Here is a 22191-nt window from a genome sequence, read left to right as displayed (position 1 = left end):
ATAAAAAATAGAAAGTTAGCTAGAAAATGCAACACTATATTGGGGTTTGTTTTTCATACAAAGAGTAATTCATACAGTGAACATTATGTGGTTGTTTAAAATGATGAGGCAGAACTACAGGAACTAAGATATTCATGACAGATTAGGAGAAAAAAAGTCAAACTGCAAAACAGCATGTAAGGTATGGTCCTATTTTTATAAAAAAACAAATGGAAACCCACAAAATCTATGGGTGAATATTCACACTTGTGTAAGCACAGAAGAAACTAATTTAAAAAGACACACATTGGCTTATGAACATCGGTAATCTCTGGGGAATGGTGCTGAGGCAGGAAAGTGGAGACAGGAAAATGGAGAATTTTCACTTTTTATATGAGTCTATAGTTGTACTTTTAACACACTTTTTTGAATAGATAATATATTCATGTTAAAAAACATTAAAGGATAAGCAGTGAAGTCTCCTTTCTATCCCCTTCCTGTTCTATCCTTCGGTCCCCACCCCCCAGGGAGCTGCTGTTACCGGTTCTCTGTGTCTCCTCTCAGAGTTCTTTTATGCATGCATTAGCAAATATTCACACACTCTCATTCCTCCTGGGTTGTTTTCCTCCCATATAAAAAAGTAAAATCATCCCTGGTTGAGAATGACTGGTGTAGGTTTTTTTAGAACAGGTTTTTGATTATGACATGCTATGGTATCATATTTTGATTATAAGGTGACTTGCTACAGTTTTCTTCAGGTTTCTTGCCTTGGAGTTCATTAAGCTTCCTAGATCTGTGAGTTTAAAGTTTTTATCAAACTTGGAAAAATGTCAGGCATTATTATTTCTGCAAAGTGTTTTTCTCTGCTCCTGCCTCCACTCCTCCTTCAGTGACTCCAATTACACACATAATTTCCTCACAACCACCCTAGGACATCTGTGCTATTATTCTCTTCACGTTACAGTAGAGGAAATTGAAGCACAGAGCGGGTTAGAGGGCTTGCTCAGAGCTCCACAGTGTGTAGGTGGATGATTCGGGATTTGAACCCAGGCTGACCCCAGCATCTGGGCTCCCGCTGCTTCGCTTTCCTGCCGTGGTCACGTGCTCAGCAGTGATAAGGCACCACTTACCTTAGTGCCTCTTCTTTCTCTAGGGCTGAGCTGCGAAAAGGCTGGTCATAAACTTTCCTGTAGATAGTGGGCAGCTCAAGCATCCTTGCAATTTGAATGTTCCACACTGGGTCGTCCACTTTATCTAACAAGTGACCAGAAAAAAGATGCCACAGAAATTGCAAATTACATTGAGATCAGTTCTTTCCCAGGCCCAAACTGCTGCTAGGACAACAGTAAATGAGGTGCTGGGTGGGCCTTCCTCCCTGTGAGTGCCCAGGGATCACAGTCTAGATGCACTAAATGGCTCCCAGTCATCCTGCATGAGGGAATGCGATGCCCTAAGTGTCATGGGCTTGGCCAGGGCCAAGGAACCAAGAAAGCACATCAATGTATTGATTCGTCTTCTCCTCTGGTGGACAGCAGGGGTTGTCCTTGAGATTTCCAACTGAAAACCAGCTAGCACAGTGCAAAGGGAAGATGATGGGGAACTGTCATATTTCTGATTAGCTGTTTTCATTTCAAGTTAATGGACTTAATGGTGTTCAAGAAATTTCTGGCCAGGCACAGCAGCGCACGGCTGTAATCCCAGCACTCTGGGAGGCTGAGGTAGGCAGATCTCTTGAGCTCAGGAGTTTGAGACCAGCCTGGGCAACATGGCGAAACCCCATCTCTATAAAAAATTAGTTGGGTGTGGTGGCGCATGCCTGTAGTTTTGGCTACTCAGAAGGCTGAGGTGGGAGAATCTCCCGAGCCCAGGAATTTGAGGTTGCAGTGAGCTGTGACTGTGCCACTGCATTACAGCCTGGGCAATAGTGTGAGACCCTGTCTCAAAAAAAGAAAAAAAAAATAAAGAAAACATTTTAAAATTTCCATTATTTTGAAGAATGTTCATATTCCATCCTAATGCATTGACATTCGGAACTTGAAAGTGCTTTGGAAACTCTACTATGTCATCCAAATAAACTTGCCAACCATATATAAAGTAAATAATTCATTTTCTTTCCCAACTTATAATTAGCTCTCTTCAAAACAAAATTAAGAAATGCTCATTTTCTAAAGAAAGCATGTTAAACAATGTAATTCACTCATTAAATAGAGTTGTATCTTAACTGAACTTTTTGAAAGTTTGACTTCCAGGTGAACAAGAGGTTTACTGAATGCACATCCAGAAAAGCCACCAATTTGGTAGAAAGATCTTGTGCTTACAGTAAGCGGTGGCATGAATCTCTCGCTCTTCTCTGTATGTGCGGATACTGCCTCTGACTCGGATCGTGTCCCCAATCTCTATCTTTGTTCTCCGCTCAATGGTCTCTTGTAGCTTCTTAAGTTGCGAGGTTAAGCTGAGCTCTCTTGCTGCACTTGGAGCAGCTGTAGTTGTTTAGAGCCAGAGGGAAAGAGAAAAAGTTATACCACAATCACTCTACCACACCTGTGAGACAGTTTTAGGGTAAGACCAACACAATATGCTTATTTATTCTACTTCTGAGTAATTGTTCTACTGCTGGAAATCCACATAACCTTTTGGAGTCTTCCACTGAGAAAAAGGTATAAACTGTAATTATTCAAGAGTGGGGTGAAGGGAACGGAGTCTAGACTGAGGTCCAGAGGGCAAGTTCCGACAGGCTCCAGGGCCTTCTTTCCTGCCCTGCATCGCCAGTGCAGTCAAAGGGCACTGTATGGCCTTGAGACGAATTCTGTACAATGAGTTCAACTAGGCGTGGTAGCAATAGCTTTAAACAACCTTTCAAATGTCCTTGTGAGGAGACTCGTCCCACCTGAGTGCTCAACATCCCAATTTCTCCCCTCTCATCTCTGTTGGGAAACTAGGCTAATCTCTCTGTCTCTCTCTCAAACACACACACACACACACGCACACTCACACTTTCTCTCTCTCTGTCACTACTTAAAACTATAAACTTGAGCAACTTCATGATGAAAAAAACCCAACGTACACTCAATTCTAAATAACTTCTATCACTATTTTACTTCCAAATTGTATTAAGTAAGAAGAATTGTCACAGTGTCTGGGTACTACAGATGCTATTCTAAGGACTTTACAATATATTAGCACATTTAGTCCTCACAACCACTCCTGCTTATTAGCCCCATTTTAGAGATGAGGAAACTGAGTCACAGAGAGGTCAAGCAACTTGCCCAAAATAAAACAGCTAGTTAGAGACAAGGCTGGGGTTTGAACCCAGGCAGTCTCTAGCTCCAGAGCCATCCCACTTATCCCTTACTCTCTGCTGCCTGCCCCAGGAAGATACTCATATTTCCCAGTTACAGCTGGTGGGTGTAAAAGACTGTGTGTTCTGTTTTCTGTCTAGCATAATTTCAAATACACATATGTATCCAAAGAAGCTACACAGCCAAGCATTTTATGTTTATTAGAGATGGGGTCTCGCTACGTTGCCCAGGCTGGAATTGAACTCCTGGCCTCAAGTGATCCTCCCACCTCAGTCTCTTGAGTAGCTGGGATTATAGGTACAGTTTTATAATTTTTTACTTTGGTTTTTTTTCACTAGCACTATATAGGGGCAGTACAGCTTAGCCATCGGCATTTGGCTATTGGAGTCAGAAAGACCTGACATGAATCTCAGTTTACCTCCTACTAGCTGTGTAACCTTGGACAGGCTGCTTAACCTGCTTCACCTCACTGTGCCTCAGTTTCCTTTCTACTCTTACATTTCAGTTTCCTCAATTATGAAATGGAGGTAACACTAGAGTCTACCTCATACACAGAGTTGTTGTGCATGATCTAATTGAATACTTACATTCTGCACTTAGCACAATTCCATATTTATAGGAAATAATTAAACATAAGCTATTTGTGATGATGAATAATTAAACCTTCTAGAAAAAGTATCTTGTGTTTTGGGGGTCTTTCATTAGAGATTATTACTGGATAAAAAATTACAAACTAGTTTACAGTTCATTACATACTGTCAGAATGCTTGCCAGAATAAACTGATCAAACCCTTCTGTTTTAGACAACGTTGTCAGCAATGCACGCATGCTCACAACTCCTATACCAGCTTCAGTCATTTGGATTTTTAATACCTTAACAAATACATAATTATTCCGTACATCTTATTTTGCTTTTAAATTGCAAAAGAGGCTGTGTTTTTATACAAGATGATCCACTCTCTGTATTTCTTTATAGAGAAGCCCTTCATCAAAATCAACCTAATACAATGTTGACAACTGTGGCTCTGTAACGTGCAGAGGCATTAATTTTCCTTGAACACACCTACTATACCCAGGGAAACAGCAACGTAGGGAGTACAGAGAACTCTGTGCATTCAGTAAGTGATAGGTAGGAACCTGGATGCAATCAGCATTACTGCTGCTCAGAACTTACTAGGTTTCTTCAAAAAATTCCCAACTGCTACTTTTTCAAAAGGCTGTCCCATCTGCATCCCTATCCCCAGGTCCTCTTCTACTTAGGCTGAATTTTAAAGGTATTTATAAATCTCATTGCCATTATGCAGACATTATAGGTGATAGTAAATGCTTCACGTAGCACCACTGAAATGATCAGACTGATGGTTGTCCTGAGAACAAGAGGCCCACCTTTCACTTAAAGGGTGAGCCAAATTGCCGAAAGGAGGCTCAAGCTGTGTAATTTAATGAATATAATGAGAAGACTGGAGCCTGACAGAACTTCACTTTCAGCGTCTATTCCATCATGAAAGAGAAATCCCCTTTAACATTCTAATACTCAGGGCCAGGAAATCTTAACTTTGCTCATAGGCCAAGTCCAAACAATACATTCAATGTGACATTTACAGGAGCTAATATTATATTCTTTCACTTTAATGGACTGGAACATGATTTTGACTCAGACTAAATTTTGTTTAAAAAATTAGTCTTTGCTGGCCACCTTCCAATGGAAAGCTTTTAAACTAAGGGCAATTAAATAAAAAGGAGAGAATGGGCTAGTTGGGAACAATTTAAAGACGATGAGACTCATTTTTAGGTTTTCTCCTTTTCTCCTTGTACTCTTACCTTCTCGTTATATTTGCAAAGCAATCTTAAATTAAGGCTACCCACTGTGATTGTTCATTCCTGTATCTACTTATTGAGATTTTAAAAATCTGACTCTCAGTATTAACAGCCATTTTGTTGATCTAAAAAATTACTAAGTGTAAGAATTATATATTCCTGATGATGCTATTTCTTTAAAAAGAGTTAATTTTGAAAACTTAAACAATGACTAAAACAGGGGTCTGCAAACTATAGCCCATGAACCAAATCCATCCATAGCCTGTTTTTTAAAATAAAGTTTTATTGGACCACAGCCTGCCCATCTGCTTATGTACTGCCTGTGGTTACTTTCCGCTATAATGGCAGCATTGAATAGTAGAGACACACAGATCATAGGGTGCACAAAGCAGAAAATATGGCCCTTTACAGAAAAACTTCGCTGACTCTCCATCTAGAACAAGTACGCATATTCAAAGTACACCTTCTGACTGAAGATTGTCACAACAACCAAAAATCTGCAAATGATTTTAATACTGCTACAGTTTGACAAAAACAAGTTTGAATGTTTTTGTCCCCTCAAAATATGTGTTAGAAATTTCACCCCTAATGCAACAGTGTTGGAAGATGGGGTCCAACGGGAGGTGTTTAGGTTATGAGAGCTCCACTCTCATGAATGAATGAAGGCCACTATAAAATGGGTCTGCAGAAGTGGTTCTCATTCTCGTGCTCTTCTGCCATGTGAGGAACAGTTCTCCTCCCTCTAGAGGATGCAGCATTCAAGGTGCCATCTTGGAGGGGGGACCTGGACCTTACCAGACACCAAAACTTTGATCTTGGAATTTCTGACCTTCAGAATTATGAGAAATAAATTTCTTTCTTTATAAAATTACCCAGTCTCAGATATTCTGTAACAGCAGCACAAAACAGATTAAGAAAAACACCTCAGACATACATAAAAATCCAGATACCTGATTGTGTCACAGGTTTATTTCTTGCCTATCAGATATCTGCCTAAAAACATGTGGTCTCCCTTAAATCTACCTACAAACCTTCCTCACCAAAGCAATGCCATTGATTTAGATGTCCCCAAATTAGGGATTAGAATTCCAAAGTTATATGAAACTGACAGCCAAATTCTAAATGTAAATACATCAGAAAATTAAGCAAATGAGCATTCCATTGATCGGTACAGTCAAAGTACAAAGCTGAGATTCTGACACATTACAGCAAAAAAGAAGAAACGACCCCAAGCATTAGATATTCTTACCATACATAATGCAAGTAGATAGATACTAGATGCTAGATACTAGAGCAGGCAGTGTTTACTGAATAACCCTACTGTGTATGGCACTACACTGTATATGTTGTGAAACACAGGAAAAACAAGCTTCCAGTTTTCGTAGCTTCTCTAGAACCAAAAACCATCACCAATATTGCATGATATTCTTTCATATTATGAACTTAACTTTAAAAAGTATCTAAAAATTGGGCCAGGTGTGGTGGCTCAAGCCTGTAATCCTAGCACTTTGGGAGGCTGTGGCAGGAGGATCACTTGTGTCCAGGAGTTTGAGACCAGCCCTGGCAACATAGTGAGAACCTGTCTTAAAACAAAACAAAACAAAACAAAACAAAACAAAAGTATCTAAAAATTATGAAAATATATTCAAGCAACTCCAAATGTTGTTTCAGTTATAGTCAATGTGTTCACTATACAATTTTAAAGTTCTTTTAATTTATATTACTTAATGGATAACTTCCAAAGGAATCCTATCTTACCTTCTCAATCTTAGAATTTCTGGTATTATTTGTTTGAACACAAGAGATTTCAGGAAATCTGGACCATGGCAGCACAGAAGTTAGTGGCAACCATGTGACAGAAACAGTCATCAAAATGTTCTTTGGTCAAGTGATACGGCTGGGACAAGGGGATTCAGACTTGGCTAGCAATTAGGCTATGATGCCTTGACTTATGTAATAACGGGCATGGTAAAAATGGACTGCTGAAACTCCCTGTAACCTACTCGCATTCCTGTAGGCTTAGGAAGAAGTGAGCACCAAAGAGATGGGAGAAAGAAAAGCAAGTGGCTTTCCTATGGCATCAGTTTTCAGAGCAGCCAAAGCTCTGGGTATAGTGCTTCAGGTAGATCAATGTAACTCACCAGCAGATAAATGTGAAAATTTAGTCCTATAGCTGTTTTGATGAACTACGTCGAGTAAAATCCATTAGTTAGGTGAACAGTAAAGGAATGTGGCAAATAAAATTACCTGATACAGACTCAGTATTCAACTTTTTCCAGCAGATGCAGTTTATAACTCCAGTGCTGTCATCCACTGCAAGAGAAAAGTAAAAGGGTAGAAGAGAGATTTGGGCAAGGCTGGTGAATTAGCCTACTATCATTGCATTCAGCCATACTGAAAGATGACCTCTTTCAATAGCCTGGAGAAGAAAATCCCTTATCAAACTCTCCTTCCACTTTTGAAACAACCTCTCACTGTATATGAGTATAAACTGCTTGTCTGCACAACTCAGTGTAATACACAAGCCCAATGGGATATGGTCAGCATTTCACTTATCCTACCTCAAGGTACTAATGATTAGTACCCTCAAGGGTACCCTCATGATGCTTGTCTACACCTCTGTACTAAAAATGGTGGCCTTGGGAAGTTAAGTGCAAAAACTGAATGACTGCTCACATACAAAATCAGCCTTTCTCTCCCACCCTGAAACAAGAGAGCATCGTGTGGTTTGTGGTTAGAGGCACACGCACTTAGGGTGCAGCCTTCTGTCACAGTCTCTTTGCTAGTGTGCTGACTTACCAAGACAAAGCGTTCCAAGTCATTTGGCCTGGGTTTCTCTTTGTGAAAGATCTTTTGCCCAGTCCTCACCACTGCAGGGGATGTAAGGAAAGCCAAGTACATCACAGAAGGGTACCGTTTTATTTTCATAATAGAAAATAATTATATCTTGGCCACAAAAACAGTACTAGTCTGGCTTATGTTATTCCTGGTTTATCTAATTTTTGCAAAAAATCAAACAATTCCCATTGCAGTTATATTTACAACTATAGAGGAATTTGGAGATGTTTGCTAGGGAATAACAGGCATTTTCTCTTTGCTTAATTTCTGACAAACTCAGAATAGAGGTTGCTAAGCATGGGGTCAGTGGGTCTCATAATTTAAAAAAAAAAATCATCAACTAGACTGTTGTAAAAGCACACATAATCCTGAAGAAATCTAAGGCAATTTTTTTTTACTGCTGGCCTACATCCATGCTGAAGAAAAAGCCAAAGAGTACTTCCTATACTAAAATAAATCCTAGATGGGTTTCATTTTATTAAATACAAAAGAGGTAAACTTAAGATGAGAAGAAGATATGGGTGAATACCTTTAACCCTAGGTTTATGGTGGGTGAGGAGAGACTTCTTTAAGCAGACTCTTAAAATCAGAACTCATTAAAGAAAGTCTGATAAGTCTGACCACCTAAAAACTAACACTGGATAGCAATATCCCAAATTATAGGGTCAATGATTTAATATATAAAGAGCTCATAGGCTGGACATGGTGGATCATGCCTATAATACCAGCACTTTGGGAAGCCAAGGCAGGAGGATCACTTGAGCCCAGGAGTTTGAGACCAGCCTGGGCAACACAGAGACTCCACCTCTACCAAAAAAAAAAATTAAAAATTAGCCAGGCATGGTGGTATGTGCCTGTAGTCCCAGCTACTTGGGAGGCTGAGGTGGGAGAATTGCTTGAGCCCAGGAGTTTAAGGCTGCAGTGAGCCATGATCATGCCACTGCACTCCAGCCTGGGCAACAGAATGAAACCCTGTTTCAAAAAATAAAAAATAAATAAAGAGCTCATATAAACTAATAAGAAAATCATCAAGATCACAAGAGAAAAAGTGGCAAAGAAAAGAATATGCGATTCATGGAAGATCTATAAATGGCCAATAAAAACACGTCACTATGCTAAGTTCACTAGTTATCACTAAAAAAAGCAAGTATAAATAATGTATCAACAATGAAATTGACAAATATTAAAAATATTGATACCCTCATATGTTGATAGTGGGAGTATAAATTAATAACAAATTTCTAAAATTTAAATCTTAACGAGCAAGTTTGGAAACATGCATCAGATTGTGAAATGTAAGCCAGGTACGGTGGCACATGCCTGCTACTCAGGAGGCTGAGGCAGGATTGCTTGAGTCCAAGAGTTTGAGGCTGCAGTGTGCTACGATTGTGCCGGTGATAGCCACTGCACTCCAGCCTGGGCAACACTGTGAGACCCTGCCTCTCAAAGTTGTTTTTAAATTACTTCCAGATAAAACAAAAATAAGTACACAGATATACACATCTTATGTAAGGCTGTTCACTGTAGTATTCTTTATAATACTGACACTTGGAAATACCTAAATGTTTATAAATATGGAATTGGTTAAAAAAATTACAATGACGTACTATTTGAGAATAAAAAGATATACATGGCTCATTGTAAAACAGAAATATATAATCCAATTTATGTGCAACATTAAACAGTGTATTTTCACAGAAATGATTTTAAGACATTAAATACTAACAGCAGTTTCTCTTGGAGTGTGGGGAAGGAACCCCACATTCAATGTATACGTTGACTGTTAAGCCTAATTTCAGAAACACTGAGAAAGAAACATGCACAATAGTACTAAGGAAATAGGCATTTCTATATTTCTTTGATACTGGGAACATGTTTAGAATGAGGAAGGATGTTCACCCGAACACTGACATTGTTTTGCCTGATTTATAGTGTTTCACATGATTTTTATATACTTCATTAAAATTGTCTCTAGTTTGAAATTTTATTTTATAATGAGTAAATACCATTTTAAGAATCCAAAAAATGAATAAGGACATTTTGCGTTAAAAAAATGCATGACAGTTCCAGGCACACCACTTCTCTGCAGTTGAAAAGCTTGATTTATAATAGAAAGCTAAAAAAAAAAAAAAAATTAGCAGGCCAGGAGCAGTGGCTCATGCCTGTAATCCCAGCACTTTGGGAGGCCGAGGTGGGCAGATCACTTGAGGCCAGGAGTTCGAGACAAGCCTGGCCAACATGGTGAAACCACGTCTCCACTAAAAATACAAAACTGAGCTGGGCATGGTGGTAAGCACCTGTAGTCCCAGCTACTTGGAAGGCTGAGGCAGGAGAATCACTTGAACCCGGGAGGCAGGGGTTGCAGTGAGCCAAGATCACACCACTGCACTCCAGCCTGGGCCACAAAAAAAAAAAAAAAAAAAAAAAAAATCAGCCCATGAACATTTGTCCTAGAGAATGTGAGGTTATTCTGTTCTTGACTGTAGCCTTCCAACATTCTAGGTCTAAGCTCGAGTTGCTGCTACCAAGTGTTCTGTGCACTCTGGGCACTGTCACCAATCCCTGGACTAACCAGGTTTGTGATCCCTCCCAGCAGACTGAGTGCCTTGGTGCCCAGAGGTCTGGCTGCTGGAATGCCCCTGAATGGAGGCACCCTTGCAGTGCTGCACAACGTACTCCACAGCTACACAGCAGTGCCTGGGCCACTGGCCTTTTGTTTCAGCTGCAGGATGAGTCAGTGTGAGCAGGAAGCACCCCCAGCACGGGCCTGCGGTGAGTCAGGCGAAGCAGAACCCAGAACAGTAGGGAGTGGTCACCTGGCAGGTGGCCCAAAAGCCATGTTGTGCCTGAGGACAGCAAGGAGAGGGGCAGCTCTCCACAAGAATTACAGTTGCAAAAGCCTCTCTACTCTCAATAATTTCAGCAGTCAGATGCTTTTTATTTTCCCGAAGCCCACAGATATGTCATGCTCCTCAGACACTCAGAGGGAAATGCTTACTGGAGAAGAGGCAGTCATAGCGCCTTAATCTTTTTATAATGGGAAAAGGGGTTAAGTGAAGCTCCTTTAGGCGCAGGCTTAATATCTAGCCTGGTTCTAGGGCCAGGATTTTAAAGTCCTCAAACAGCCTCATTTATTTGATCTGAAAAACAGAAATCTAAAAATCAAATGCAGTTATTTATTTATTTATTTTTTGGTGGGTGGGGGATGGAAGAAAGAAAGAGGAGAGAAAAATCAAACTGAGTTGTATGGAGACCACCGAACACACTGGAGTCAGTAAACAGAATGGACCCACAAATCTCCATCAGTAGAATCTTGAGCAAGTTACTAAGCCTTAGTTTTCTCATCTACAAAATGAGTACCTGTACTTTCTATTTCAAAAGACTAGGGGTAGAATAATATGAAATTATGCATATAAAAGTGCTTTGCAAATTGAAAGACGCTATTATTTCATCGTTGGCATTTGGAGAGGAAGCACTCTACTATACTACAGTGTACTGCCCACAGCTGGATACACTGTAGGAACTTAGTAAATATTTGTTGAGTTGTCTGGAGAAAAACAGGACCAATATCTTTGGCAAAATAAAGCAGAGAAGAGATTCAGTTTGGGAATGCCTGACAGGGTGATCCTTTTCAGAATTAAAAACAAAAAATTATACACACACACACACACACACACACACACACACACACACACGCTGGGAAAAAGCAGAAAAAATGAGAGCTTTTATTTTTCACATGTTATTTTATTAAAAGCACAAGATAATACTCTTCAGGAAAATGAGTACATGTAAAGAAATGCAATGAGATTGTATCTACAAATTATCAATTATGCGGGGACTGCCAATGAAATGCTCTTGGTCACAAAGTTCAACTGCCTTCTATCTTTCCTCAAGAATAGTAAGAATACAAATCCAAGGCATAGCACAAACAGTGACAATGTCAATTTCAGCAAAGGTTTGGAATTTAAAGTTAAGTTTTCCCCAAAATATCTAGCTTGGGCTCTTGACTACAGAGAAGCTTGGAGCTCTACAAGGCAATGTCTTAAACGCTTAAAAATCAACTCAATGAAAAAATAAGGACCTATTACACTAAAATCACATGCGAGCAATTCTCTAGTGTCCATAATATAGAAACCCTTTATTAAGCTTCCGTCATCATGAGGGAAAATAAACTTTCTGATAATGGATATTTACCCCTTTGAGTATCAAAAGGCTTTTTGTTAACTGTTCTAGATATAAAGATTTTAAAATTATTTTTCGCACCTTCCTGTGTTGTTAAGGAATCTACTTTAACATTAATCTGGTCGTTGCTTTTTAAAGTGATCCACATAACCATATATTACCACCCTTGGCTATTTACAGATATACCCTTGGGCATCAGGTACCCACCCCCCCGCGCCCTGTCCATCGGTGCTCCTAGGGGGCTGTATTTTAATTCTTCCACGTCCTAGTGCCTCAGCAGCTGTCACTTCACTGAATTCATCAGTATCATTCCTACCCGTTGCCTCATTTTATTCTTAGCCCATGTCTGGGGCTATAAGGGGTACCCCATAGAGAAAGTACATGCCCTTAGTGAGGGTCCCCAGCTACTCTAAACGGCTGGGGCTGCTAAAATCCAACTTTCAGCCCAGAAGGGTCAGCCTTCTACATCAACTTCATTTCAGACACAATTGTTCTTACCTCCATAACTGTAGAAAGCATCTCTTTCTCTCACTCCAACGACAGTTCCCAAGACATCTACCTGTTTTATTGGATGTCCATTGTACAAAAATACACCTAAAATTTAAAAAAAGCAAAGTCAACATAATGTATGATCACATTTTCTGCTTCATTAAATGTTAACTTGTAGGGGGCAAGGGGTGTAAAAAAAAAAATCAACGCCATGCTGTTTGCTGAAATTCTAGACTTAAGAATCAGTCCTTGACAAATGACAATGCCCCAAGAAATTCCAATGTCTTTTCCTCACAGGTCCTAAGTAGAAAGCTCGACATTAAAGCTTGTACTAGTGCAGATGGGAGAAAACCAGTGCTGTCCATTTGGTTAATACACCTCTGTGCAGAATGCTCACAAGGGGCCTGAAAACAGTCACTATAGTGGGGGACCAAACACAGGACTATATTTGAAGCAACTAGAAGAAGGAAGGAGAGAGGAAACCATGAGAAAGGCTTATTTGGCTCTTTTTTTTTTTTTTTTTTTTTTAAACAAGTGCTTTTCTAAGAAATCAGCCGTCATTTCTTTGAACTGGCAATAGCATTTTTTTTTTTTTTTTTAAAGGCAGTAAGTAGATTACAAAACACTACCCTTTGGGGCCAGGTTACAACTCCAAAACTTCTCTTTTTATAACTCTATTTTCAAAACCTAGGCTACAGATGGCGGCAGGCAACTTCCTGCCAGAGGAGAAAGCTGAGAGGGAACCTACCCACTGATACCCAGAGGCTTTTTTCTGGCTTGGGGCCAGGACACAGAGGGGCTGCTCAGAGCAGGGAGTCCCTGATGGTCCCAGGGCTGTCCTGGCTCCTGCAGGTTTCCCTTCTGCCTGTCCCTCAATAACCTGACCCGAGCTCCCTGCTTCACCTTAAGCTGCGTGCACTGTGTTCCTGTCACCTGCAACTAAAGAGTCCTGTCCAATCTCTTTTCCAGCCTCTTCCCCCCACCCCCATGATGGCTAAATTCTTTACTTTCAGAAACAGGTTATAAACTTTTATGTGGTGATTTCTTTTTTCTTTTTTTAAATTAGACATGGGCATCTCACTTTGTTGCCCAGGCTGGTCTTGAACTCCTGACCTCAAGCGATCCTCCTGCCTTGGTGTCTCAAAGTGCTGGGAGCCACCACGCTCGGTCAAGTCCTTTTTAAAATAAATATGGGAATTCTAAACTAAGAAACAATGATCACCTCAGGCATCTGGCCATTCTCCTTACCATGAAGCTTAGTCACAGCCTCTATTCTCTCCATTCATGGGGGGACCTGTGGCCTGAATCCCGATGCCCCTTAGAATGCCCAGACTGGCCTCTGCTGATGGTTGTTTCCCTTGTAGACAAAGGGACTGAGGAAGAGTCCAAATGGACAATGAGCCTCTAAGCCTCAGTTACAGAGAGATACTAGGGGAGTGAGATGTGGTTTTAAGAAATAAGAGGTGGCAAATTTAGCCAAAAGCAAGACCCTCTCCCTCCACAGAGGCACACTTCTAAAGATAACCTGGTGGTTGGAGACTGTCCTCAGGACAACCTTGCAGGCATGAGCTGAAGATGGCAGGAACAAGGAGGGAAGGAGCCTGGGTCACTGTGTCACCCCCAAAAGAGAATCACCCCCATCCAGGAAAACTTGAATTGAATGGAGACAAAGTGGTTCCACTGAAAATCCATGTTTTTGCTTGTGATTTTTTTCAAAGATAGGGTCTCAGTTGCCAACTGCAGTTGCCCGAGTGGCACAATCACAGCCTACTGCAGTCTCAACTCCTGGTCTCAAGCAGGAGGCCAACTAATTTTTAAACATTTTTATGGAGGTGGGGGTCTCTCTCTGTTGCCCATGCTGGACTCAAACTCTCGGCCTCGCAAAGCACTAGAATTACAGGTGTGAGCCACCGCACCCAGGCCATAAAGTTCTAAGATGTAGCCAGTTCCAACTGGCTTCTCCGAAGTTTTCACAATTGAAACCTAGTCTTTTCCATAACACCATTGATGAGATCTTCAGTCCTCTGCCCCTGCCTGCCTGCACTGACCAAACTCAAAAGGACAGGGAGCCTGCAGAGAAGGGAGATCCCTGTGTCCTGTGTAGTCAAGGGCAGGCTTCCTTATGGCAGAAGCAAACTTTAAACCAGGAAAATGAACCTCACCCAGGGATGCCAACTCTACTGCCATACATCCCACCACTCTGCCTTGGAGTGTCTGTGTGCAGAGCAGGGCTGAGGCATGGTGCTGCTTTGGTGGTCTAGGTTTGCTGCAGGGCTAAGTGGCCTGAGCTCCAGGCTGATCTCTGGCTGCACTCAGCCCTTTCTGCCTCCCCAAATGCTCTATATCACTATTTGTACACTGAGCAGAGTAGAGTTAGAGAGAACTGTTTTACAGAACAGGGCTGGCCTCTCCCTCCCCCAGCCTATGTGATGATCTATCCTGGCTGCCAGGTACTTGTTTGTATTAGAGACAGACACTCCATAGGGTCTGTTGTGGCCCACAGCACATAGGCAATCACAGGCAGAAAGCAGAGTCCTTTGGACCCACAGAGGGCCGGCTGTCCGCCACCGAAATGTCTTTCCAGTTGGTCGAGAAGCAGCAGGATGCTCTGCTGGTGATGTCTGAAAGTCCCAGGATTCTTTGGGTCTCCAAGGAGAGCCTAGCATGTACCACTGTCGTGGTTTTAATAAAGAGCAAAAACACTTTCAGATGGGGAAAAGAGTGGAACAAAAGGTATTCTTCCTGGGTTGAAGTCTATGGGAAAGGCATTGAGAAGACTGGGCTAATGGCACAAGCCAATGAAGTCCTCAAGTCACCTGTGATAGAGGCCAGTCATCCAATGCTACAAACTTTGTGTGTGGCAACACTTAATAAAAATCTGAACAGGTCTTCACTTGTGGACACAGTAGACTTTCTTGAAAAAGGACAGAAAAGTGGGGCCTATGAATTTTCACCTCACAGACTGACAACAATGACTTGCCTTTAAGGACAGACACGGTCACTCAAGATGAAGATGCAACAAAATCTTTCCAGTTCCAAGTGGCTGATGCAAAAAAAAAAAAAAAAAAAAAAAAAAAAAAAAAGCATCACAGAACAATGGAGAAAAAGATCAGAAGAATTTAACAGTTTGAATTTTAAAACTCAGAGAAAAGCAACTGAGGAGGAAATACACTGCTTAGAAAGAAGAAACTTCTTCAAGTATATAGAAACATGAACTACACGTATCAGATGCACAGCATCTGCAAGAAGACGACTGAAGACATGGAAAAAAGAATTAGAGAGCCATTTTCTTCTATCAAAGCAATCTTCTATAAGAAGAGAGCTCAAGAAAATTGGATGGCTGCTCTGTCAACTGAGAGAAAGCTCAATGAACTAAGAAAAGAAAACAGTAACAAATACTAGATAACAGAGTTTATGTTCCAGCCTTTCCCAAGTGGCCCTTGTGTTCCTGCTGTTCCACATGCAGCCCACAGAGGCCTAAAAGCATCAGAGGATCCCCTGGATCATCAGGCCCCCAAGAAGGAGGAGGGTCGAGCTGTAAGGGTTCAGGGATCTACAGTCACAGGCAGGTTGATTCAGATTTCAAGCAGCCGACCCTGAACGTCCGCAACCACAGCAAGACATTTGACTGTTTTCTCTTTTTAAAAGTACTTTTGATTGCTCTCTTTTTAGTGTAACTGCTGTTATTTAATTGATGCTATGTTATTTATGTTTGACAGCATTAAAACACCTAAGATAATCTTTTTCAACCAGATTTAATATAATTCTTACGGATATATTATTTCCACTTCATTGTACCCACTAGAATAGGATAAGTATTATATGCCGATTTAAATAAACTAGTCACTATTATTTAATCCATCATTAAAGTCTGACACAGATAGAGATATTTAAAACAATAAATATGACTTCTGTATGTTATCAGCTATTATTAAAAATACATTTTTTTTTTTAGACAGGGTCTTGCTCTATTGCCCAGGCTGGAAGGCAGTGGTACAATCACAGCTTACTGTAGTCTTGGTACTGCTTTTCAAAAATTAGACACGGGGGTCTCACTTTGTTGCCCAGGCTGGTCTTGAACTCTGGGCTCAAGTGATCCTCCCACCTTGGCCTCCCAAAGTGCTGGGATTACAGGCATGAGCCACTGTACCTGGGCTACTTTTTGTTAATGCCAAAACAAAAAACAAAAAACAAAAAAACCCCACAAATCTAAATACCACCACAATCAAATTTCACAGTATTTTTCTTAGTTTAACTGTAAATTCAAATTTTGGGGAGCTGACGTTTTGCAATCATTTTGCAATACAATTCTGATGGTAACTACTTAAAGTTAGGTTAAATTTCACAGGTGAAGGGCACAGTCCCCCACAATACTGCCCTCACTTGAGTTATGAGTCCCAAATTTTGTGAGGGTCCTCAGGATATCTGTACTTCTGACCAACTGGTTATAAATTTGGGGGTCCCCAATACTCCCTCAGGTTTGATAAGTCGCTTGAATGACTCACAGGACTCAGAAAGGTGCTATACTTATGATTATAGTTTTATCCATGAAGGATACAAATCAGGGCCAGCCAAACGAAGAAATGCCCAGGGCAGGGTCTGGGAGGGCACAAGCACAAAGCTTCTGTGTCCTCGACACATCACCCCCTGACACACCAACACGTGATTATCAGCTAGGGAAGCTCATCTGACCCTCAGTGTCCAGAGTTTTTACTGAGGTCTCATAAGGTAGGTACAATTAACTGAATTACTGACCACATAACTGAACTCAATCTCCAGCCCCACTCCCCTCCCAAAGTGTGGGACTGATATGATCTGGCTCAAAACCCCAACTCTCTAATCAAACAGCTGGTCTTTCGGGCATAGACAGCCCCCATCCCAAACTATCTAGGGATCCAGCATGAACCACCTGATTTGCATAAGTTCAAGTGTGGTTAGAGAGGCCACAATGAATAATGATGATGCTCCTGTCACTCAGGAAACTATAATAATTTAGATGTTACCCTTCAGGAACCAAGGGCAAAGGTCAGCGAAATTCTTTATCATACAACACATTCATTTCATATTTTATCATTTTTGGGGTTTGTCTTTGTTATTTTGTTTAAGATATTCTTTGCTGTTTAAACAATCCTAAATTTTATGTAGTCAAAAGTTTTGTCTTTATAGTAAATGAAACCAGACACAACAACAAAACAAAAACCTAGAAGTGGAATTCCCCACCCCGCAGAACACTATGGTATGGTCTAAAGCAGTGGTCCCCATCCTTTTTGACACCGGTTTTGTAGAAGACAATTTTTCCCAGGATGGGGGTTGGGGGAATGGTTTGGGGATGAAACTGTTCCACCTCAGATCATGAGGCATTAGATTCTCCTAAGGAGTGCGCAACTAGATCCCTCACACGTGCACTTCACAATGAGGTGTCGGAATGTCATGCCGCTGCTGATGTGACAGGATGTGGCGCTCAGGTAGTAATGCTCACTGGCCAACCACTCACTTCCTGCTGTGCAGCCCAGTTCCTAATTGGCCATGTACCAGTAATGGTCTGCGGCCCCAGGGGTTGGGGACCCCAGGTCTAAAAGTATCCACTCTGTCAGCTGATTTCTGCTTTAACCATGAGGTTTCATTTTTAAAACACTTTGGAAACATTCTCACCAGTGGTAAATCAAAGATCACTGGTCCTGTTTTTGTTGGTTTGTTTTCAATACTTCATAAAGTCTTTTGCCTACAGGGAGAGTTAAGCCCATCATGTCCTTGGTACCTGTTTTCTCACCTGCAGAAGATCATTAAGCAAGGAAGCCTAGAATTTGGTGTGAATTAATTTCTTCCTGAAGAGATGAGCTACGAAGAATACCAGACTGGAAAATGGAAAACTGTGGAGGAGGCTGGCTGCCTTCCAAGGGAAAAAACAGACCATTTCCAACAATAATTAGGAAATAAAGGCGTGGCGAAAAATCTGTACAAAACTCATTAGCGTAAGGTCATCCAAATATATTTGTACATTTAACTGGAAACAAACGAAACCTTATCTCATTAAAACTGTGGATGCTTGAGATTCTTGACTACTTCTAACTCATAGTTTTTTATTCAGAAGGCCCTTGACTGGAAAGCTTCACTCAAAATAGCACAGAAAGTTTAACCAAACTTCTCAAATAGCACAGTAAACACGTGGCTATTTGTGAATTATTAGACAGCTACGTGAATTATTTAAATCCACCCCAAACTATTTGTGAATTATTAGACAGCTATGTCAATTATTTAAATCTACCCCAAACTACATTTGGTATATTTTTAGTTATGATAAGCCTATCTCTAGTAGCCACTATTCTAAGAAAAAAGAAAAATTTAAACTTTACATGTATAATGCCTTTCTGCTTCAACGGCTATTTCTATTTGAGGGCGCACTATATGCCAGGCACTGTTCTAAGCCCTGGGATTACACAGGTGAACAAGACAGATGATGTCCTTCCTCTCAGGGAGTTTATAATATTTTGATTCTGCTTAAGTTAAAAGAAAACAAACCCCCATTACATATCAGGAATCAAAAGATTCCATTACACAGGGTTAAGCTCCATTTCTACAAAGAAACCCAAACTTTGCAGAAGGTGAGTCACATGCCCGGGCCAGGTAAGTGGCACATTTAGGAAAGGAGCCAGGCCTAAGAATATCTGGCCCAGCGATCTCTCCAACAGGAGCAGGGCCAAAGAAAAACAAATGAGCATTTTCAAGTATGAAAGACCCTAAATGGAGGTAAAAACCTCAGTACAAATGTTACTCCCCCAAACACCTACTTAAAAACAAAAAAAATTTAGACTGTTTTTTTACTTTGCAAATAAATGAACTCATGCGAAGGCCCAGGCTAGGTCACTTTCAAAGCCTGCAGCAGGGAAGGCTCTCCTAAAAGCCTTTAATCCTAGTTTTCTGAGACTTTGGGAAAGGAGGGCAGATGCAGCCCAGGGCATCCCAGGGTGGCCAGCCACATACCTGGCACCTGGCGGGACTCCTTCATGTCCAGGATATCCCTGATGTAGAGTTTTGCAAAGGCTAGAAACACAGGATCCAAACCCCACAAGAGGGAAGGGGTCTCCTCTTCACACCGGCTGGATCCAGGCTGCATCAAGAGGCTGGGCTGTGGCTTCCAGCTAACCCTGAAAGGTTCTGCATCATTGAGTCAAGCATCTAAACAGGACACAGAAATGAGGATGCAATGCGTTTAACGTGGGTCAAAGTGGCACGGCCCTGACGCTGCTCCTAGGTGGGCGTCCAGGACTCCAGGAGGGGTGAACGCAGGGATCCAGGGCCCTGTCAAACTCCATGTCACGGGGCGTGTTAAGAGGCGTTCCTCGCGTCAGGATGCCTGCAATCCTTACGGCTCTCCCGCTGTTCTCCTTCCCGCAAAGCACCAACTTCGGAACGGCTAAACATCAACTTTCACTCTGGGAAGATACGTCTATACAGGCGTACCAGAAACCGCTTGGGGTCCCGGGAGGAACGGGCGCCCTCGCAGCCCTGCACGTGTTGGGGCACAGTGGATGGGTCTGATTGTCGCTCTGCCCTAAACTTTCCGCTTTTGGGGATGAGCCAAGAAAAGGACGAAAAATGATACCAAAAAAATGGACCCACTTGCAGCCCCTCCCGCCGCCTGCAGCTCCAGGAACCCTGAAACCCGACGCTTCCGGCGCTCTGAGCCCCGAGCGGCGACGGCCCCGCTCGGCGCAAGAGCAGTTGGCTGAGGTCGCCTCTGAAGTTCCGGCCCGAGCCCGCCCCCGGCCCCGCCGGGGACCAACCCCGGTCTCCCAGCCAGCGCATTTCCTTTCTTCTGCAGTGCCTCGCCACGGCTCCTCCCCATCTCTTCCGAAGTTCCGCCCCGTCCCACCCGAAGCCCCGCCTCATCGCGCCGCGGCCCAACCATCCGCTCGGCCCCATCAAGCCGAAGCCCCGCCCCGTTACATACCCCGCGTCGGCGTGGTGTACTTTTGGCTCAGGCAGCTCTGCAGTCCCCGCCTTAGTCCTAGCCTCCACCGCTGAGGCCTAGGAGGCGACCTTGAAATTCCTGCAGTTCTGACGCCGCCCTTCTAGTCACCTTTCACCCCTCCTCCCGCTGGTGGCGGGACCCTGAACCTGGGCCTTCTAGAGGTTGGGGCAGGATCAGACTATTTTTCTTTTTGATACCTGATACGTAAAGCAGACAAAAAGTAAGCCGTGCCACGAATGCATTGTGACATATTTTAAATGTTCATTTACAGTTGGCAAGTGACCTGACACACACACTTAGGACTCTGTAGTTTCACTTGGAGATGTCACTATCTAAATTTGAGCCTTCAAGTGAATGTGAGGTCTTGACTCTGCCAGAGACTAGCCATACAAAACCATGACAATACATTTTGTCTCCTTTCCCCTTGTTCGGTCTACAGTCTGGAAGGTTGTGCACTTAAGAACTTTGAAAAGCTGGCATTTTGGTAAATCATGGCTACCTTGATGGTGCTTAGTCTCCAGAATTTCTATTTTAAAGTGAGGAAAGAGAGCCACGTTCCAGTCCCATAAAGAGCTATGTTACTCGAGACATCAGGAATTCTTCCTAATTTACAGAGACTCTGGAAAATGGCAAGGGAGTGCAGATCACCCTGGCAGAGCATTCCCGGGGGAGGCAGGTAGTGGCCAAAGAGATAATTGCTAAACTATTTATCAGAGAAGGAACTTGGAGCCGCTAGAATGGAAAATGTGTGTGTCATTAGACCCATGGGATTTAATTACTTCCTCGGCCTAGAAGCTCAAAAAAGAGTCCTTGGTAAAATACGTTGCCCAGATTCTACTGCAATGAACAGTAGGGGATGTAGGGTTTAAGATTCAATAAGAGAAGACACCAGCTGGTCGCAGTGGCTCAAGCCTTTGTGAGGCCGACGCGGGCAGATCACGAGGTCAGGAGTTCAAGACCAGGCTGGCCAACATACGGAAACCAACCCCGTCTTTACTAAAAATACAAAAATTAGCCGAGTGTGGTGGTGTGTGCCTGCAATCCCAGCTACTCGGGAGGCTGAGGCAGGAGAATCGCGTGAACCTGGGAGACAGCGGTTGCAATGAGCTGAGATTGGGCTATTGCACTCCAGCCCAGGCGACAGTGTGAGACTCCACCTCAAAAAAGAGAGAGAGAGAGAGAGAGAAGATACCTGCTCTTATAGGAGGGTGGCCCTTGTAATGAAAACATACCCAGTAGGACAGGTGCTTCCTGCTGACCTGCCAGATGGGGAGAGACAGGTTGGGTGACATTTTCCTGACTGCACACATGTGCTCCAGGGTGAAACCCAAAGGAGGAAATCACTATTGGGTGTCAGAGCCTGAGATGATTTCAGGAATAACGCTCATGACTCTCCAGGGTAGAGTGTTGGGTATAAGAGCGCTTCCGGACTCCACACTTACTGCCAGCCTTGGGAAGGACCACACCCAGGTGGTACAAGCAGAGCAGAATGTCCCGATGTCATCTTTTACAATGAAGGGAGGATTCCTAAGGGGTGTTCCTTTTGCTTTTTTTTTTTTTTTTTTAATTATTATACTTTAAGTTCTAGGGTACATGTGCATAACGTGCAGGTTT

The 22191-nt window shown here is 42.3% G+C and overlaps 1 protein-coding gene across 3 annotated transcripts in view; it reads right to left on the bottom strand.

Annotated features, from left to right (window-relative positions):
• STN1 (STN1 subunit of CST complex) overlaps positions 1-20413 on the bottom strand; it is a 41605-nt gene extending 21192 nt beyond the window's left edge. For 2 of the 3 annotated variants that reach the window (XM_010356213.2, XM_030940739.1), the window contains exons 1-6: positions 20226-20413; positions 19587-19781; positions 12615-12710; positions 7344-7409; positions 2298-2459; positions 1110-1233 (exon numbers count right to left, since the gene is read on the bottom strand). In XM_010356213.2, the coding sequence (XP_010354515.1) occupies positions 1110-1233; positions 2298-2459; positions 7344-7409; positions 12615-12710; positions 19587-19719 (581 nt within the window). In that variant the 5' untranslated portion in view covers positions 19720-19781; positions 20226-20413. Of the gene's footprint in view, positions 1-1109; positions 1234-2297; positions 2460-7343; positions 7410-12614; positions 12711-19586 lie in introns of all 3 variants that reach the window. The other variant, XM_030940738.1, reaches the window with a different exon arrangement.
• Between the last annotated feature and the right edge of the window lie 1778 nt (positions 20414-22191).

This window comes from Rhinopithecus roxellana, chromosome 11, assembly GCF_007565055.1.
Source record: "Rhinopithecus roxellana isolate Shanxi Qingling chromosome 11, ASM756505v1, whole genome shotgun sequence".
Classification (NCBI taxonomy): Eukaryota; Metazoa; Chordata; class Mammalia; order Primates; family Cercopithecidae; genus Rhinopithecus; species Rhinopithecus roxellana.
This window is presented reverse-complemented; position numbering and strand designations above follow the sequence as displayed.